The sequence below is a fragment of the Buceros rhinoceros genome, unplaced genomic scaffold (assembly GCF_000710305.1).
Source record: "Buceros rhinoceros silvestris isolate BGI_N320 unplaced genomic scaffold, ASM71030v1 scaffold33654, whole genome shotgun sequence".
Taxonomy (NCBI): Eukaryota; Metazoa; Chordata; class Aves; order Bucerotiformes; family Bucerotidae; genus Buceros; species Buceros rhinoceros.
The window spans coordinates 1,510-5,341 of NW_010409463.1; the positions used below are offsets into that span (position 1 = coordinate 1,510).

General features: G+C 44.6%; 1 protein-coding gene across 1 annotated transcript in view; it reads left to right on the forward strand.

Annotated features, from left to right (window-relative positions):
- The first annotated feature begins 1,048 nt into the window (after positions 1-1,048).
- Positions 1,049-3,832, forward strand: part of LOC104492658 (poly [ADP-ribose] polymerase 14-like) — a 15,570-nt gene continuing 12,786 nt past the window's right edge. The window contains exons 1-3 of the mRNA XM_010135240.1: positions 1,049-1,145; positions 1,752-2,039; positions 3,156-3,392. Coding sequence (XP_010133542.1) covers positions 1,049-1,145; positions 1,752-2,039; positions 3,156-3,392 — 622 coding nt within the window. The remainder of the gene's footprint in view (positions 1,146-1,751; positions 2,040-3,155; positions 3,393-3,832) is intronic.

Genomic DNA, 3,832 nt, shown 5'->3' on the forward strand with positions numbered 1-3,832 from the left:
TAGTTTGATTTTTGATGTTAGGCCTGAGGCTTTTTTTTGAGCTTAAAGAGGGTTTCTGTAACCACATTCAACATATGATTTGACAAAAGGGAGTACATGGAAGTCCGTGATACTGTCAAACAAAACAGTGTAGGTGTCAAACAAAACTAAATTCGAGCTGTGTTAGCTTCTGGGTCTACAAGAGTGTGACCTTTTTCTTCTTGAAATACCCAGTAACTGAGAAATCACTGTCATTTCTCTCTAGTTAATGAGCCCCATGTGTCTCTTCTTACCTGCCAGAATAAGGAGACTTCTGTGTCCACTCCACAGGAGAAGGCAGGTAAGTGTGCCACTTACCAAGGAGAGGCCAGGGGATTCTTTCTTCACTGGTTTTTATTGACCTTTATGCTGCAGTAGTGCCCTGGTCACGTGAGTGGCTTGTGTTTGTGTGATGTAGTGTAGAAATTATGACCTCAGTCTAAAATGAAGACATTTTTTTTCTTTGTATGAGTCCCTTGAGGAAGCTCTCCGCTTCACTGGCTGCCTCAGACAGCTCAGTTCCTCAGGTCAGTGTGCAGTGGATGCTGACCTGTGTTCTGGGTGTGGCTATCCCTACTCAGACCTTCCCTGCTGCCACCAGCCCTGTCGAGGTGACCTGTGATACACCATCAGGAGCTGTGTACTGCAGGTACACTGGAGCTCCTGTGGCAGCCAGCACGTGTAGACTCATGGCAAACCACAGAGAGAAGAGCGATGGCTACCTCATGGTGGATTTGTGAAGAAGCTTTCATAGCCATGACTTCTGCTGTGCTTGCCTGGTGATGAACAGAAGCTCACTGTCTATTTGCTTGTTCTTTTCCCTGATCTTACTGTGATCTGAATAAATAGTGGTGTGAAAGCTTGGAAGATAGCAGGCTTGTTTTATTCTTAACTTCCACCTAAGGGCATTAGGGTGTGATCTTTCATTGCAGAATCATGTGAGAAACTGGAAGTGGAAAAAGCAACCTCTGGGAAGTCTGTTGTAGTAACCACTGCCTCCGGGGAGGAAATAGAAGATGAGATTCTGGAAATGTACTTTGAAAATAAAAAGAAGTCTGGCGGGGGGGCCATCGAGTCCTTCGTCACAAAGGATCAGCAAATGATCATCACCTTTCAGGATGAAGAAGGTAGGATCATACCTTGGGGGTTTTGGAGACTGAGGAAAAGAAGAAAATGTTATGTATTTGTAAGACAGCGACGTGAATGCTCACCTCTATGGAGAGACTTATTTTAAAATAGCTTCAATTTATCTGTTGTTTTCCTCTCTACTGAAGTGCAGTTGGCTACTTCTTAGTGTCTGACAGATGTATGCCAAAAAAGCAAGTGCTTTATGCAGGAGAGATAGTTATACATTTAACATGGTCAAATAGTGGTTGGATATTTGTTAAATACACAAAATAAGCAGGTTGGAAAACCATTTTCTTATTTGCTGTTTATTAGATGTTACTGATCTGGAGAACAGTTTCTTGAACTTGAGAGTGGTGGAAAGGAGGTAGCACTTACCTCAAAAAGTAACTTTTTCCTTTGGGGAAACTGGGGGCATCTTGATCAGAGAGTGACTTTTATCCTGACCCTCCCTTGTGAGGTAGTTTTGCCTTATTTCTGTTTCTTCTGTGACGTGAGAAAATACATCTGGCCAGGTTTTTGAAGTAGAGTGTAATTTCATGTGTTGCTCTGCTGTGGTGGGATAGCGAGGGAAGATCACATCTCTGTTTGTTTCCCTCTGGAACTAGATGCCCAAGAAGTTCTGCAAAGGAAGCATCACTCGGTGAAGAAAATTGATCTGTTGGTGAAGCCGTGGCAAGTGGAGACTCTCCAGGAGCCGTGCCAAAAGGAGGACTCTCCAGAATCCCTGCCCTCCACCATGGTTTTGCTTGAAAACGTGCAGGAGACAGTAAAAGATTGCATGTTAATTATGCTGGTAGAGATCATCAGTGGCTTGTCAGAGGATGATGGTGACTTCAGTGTGGAAATGATACCTGAAATACGTGCTGCTGTAGTTACTTTTACTGGAGATATTGGTAAGGAGGAGTCAGCGCTGTGGACCTTTCCTACTAGCTACTTGTGTGTGTGAGGGAGCCTAAGCACCAGGGAGTGGTTGGAGGCTTCCTGGTTGGCTTATGGTTGACCCCAATAACAAATTCCATCCAGGACATGGGGAGCAGTAAGTGGTATGGTGAGGCCAGATTCAGAAACCGCGTAAGCCGATGCCGTAGCTGATGTTGTAGAGGTCACAGCACTGCATCACCAGGAGAACTGAGTTAAACCGACAGCAGTGGACTGCTTCCAGGGTTCTTTGAGTGCTGCTGCACTTGAGTCCTTTTAGGGACAAAGTGATCTTACGTGTCCTTGACTCTGGGAGAGGAGGTGGGGCAGGAAAGAAGAGAGAATTCTGTCTTCTGTGTGAAAAACCCGTAAACCTCTTCAGAAGGCAGAATATGCTGAAAACCACATCAGATGCCACTTCAAATCAGCATTGTGGGAATAGTGTTACTGGTAATACATGAGAATGAAGCTGCTCATAAATCTTAAGGTTGTGAAGGGATTAGTCCATGGTGTAACTACACCAAATAAGTTTTTAATCTCTGAGAGGGCACAGGGTTTTCTGCTTTAGAAGTCTGACATTATTTGCCCTTCATATCATGGTCTGGTCCCAAATTTTTGGTGTAGCCTTTAGGGAAAAAGTAGATACTTAAACTTAATTGTGTGTTTGCCTGACAGACGTAAAAGTGACTGGGCTGTATTTTACTGTGATGACAAGAGGGGGAAAATAGCCAAAAATAGAACATGTTTATTGTGACCGATTAGTTGTGTATGAAGCCATATCCCAAAAATGAACTCGTTCTTATTTTATTTTGGGGCTAGAGAGATCCAGGGCTACTCAGTAGGAAAACCAGTGACAATCTCTCGCTACGGTGGTTGTAGTCAGCAATTGTGATCAGCCATGTGGCGAATACTATGTGACAGATGCGGAGTATGTGGCAAGAAGTGGCTTTGTGGGCACCTCAGAGTTGAAAGATGCTTTGTAATACAGTGCTTTGGTCAGTGCAGTAACGTCAGTCTACCAACATCAGAGTAGAAAAGCGAGCTACTAGTTTGATCTGGGTTTTTTTTTTTTTGCTTTCTTCTCTTTCTAGCTGCAGGAGAGTTTGCTGAAAAGCTTAATCAACACCACAGAGCAAGACAACAAAACATTACTGCACGGTGCCTTGCGCTAACAACAAGCGTTAGGGCTGAAAATGTACCCCCTGACACACCCAGTGACTATATAACCGTCTACTTTGAAAATAAGAAGAATGGAGGGGCACAAGTGGTGAATGTCCAGCAGCTGCCGGAGGAAGATGCAGCTATCATCACGTTCCATGACCATAAAGGTAATGCAGAAACACGAAACCCTTATTTCTTTGAGATCCTTTCACTTCAAGGCCAAAATGTGAGTTTTCTAGAGTAATGCCTGCTTTCTCCTCATAAAACAGCAGATCTGCAACTTCGGCAGCAGGTCTGTGCTGACTGCAGTGCACGTGTCAGTTTTGGACCAGCTGGGCATGAAACATAGAATTTTTTCCTTTTCATGCCTGGTTCACTTCACCCCAGCCTTAGTCCTTACAGAGTTGAGGTTGCAGTTCAAGTTCAGTAGAGAAGGCGCAGCCCCACATAATGCAGGAGACTTCTGCCTCCTTGCCTTCACCACCAGCTGCCCCTTGACAAATGTGCTGTCCAGCTCATCTGAGGACAATTTCTTGGACAGCTTTTTGGCCAGAGAGCAGGTGCTGTGGCTTGTCCAGCCCGGGGCAGAAACATGAGAGTGTGTGGG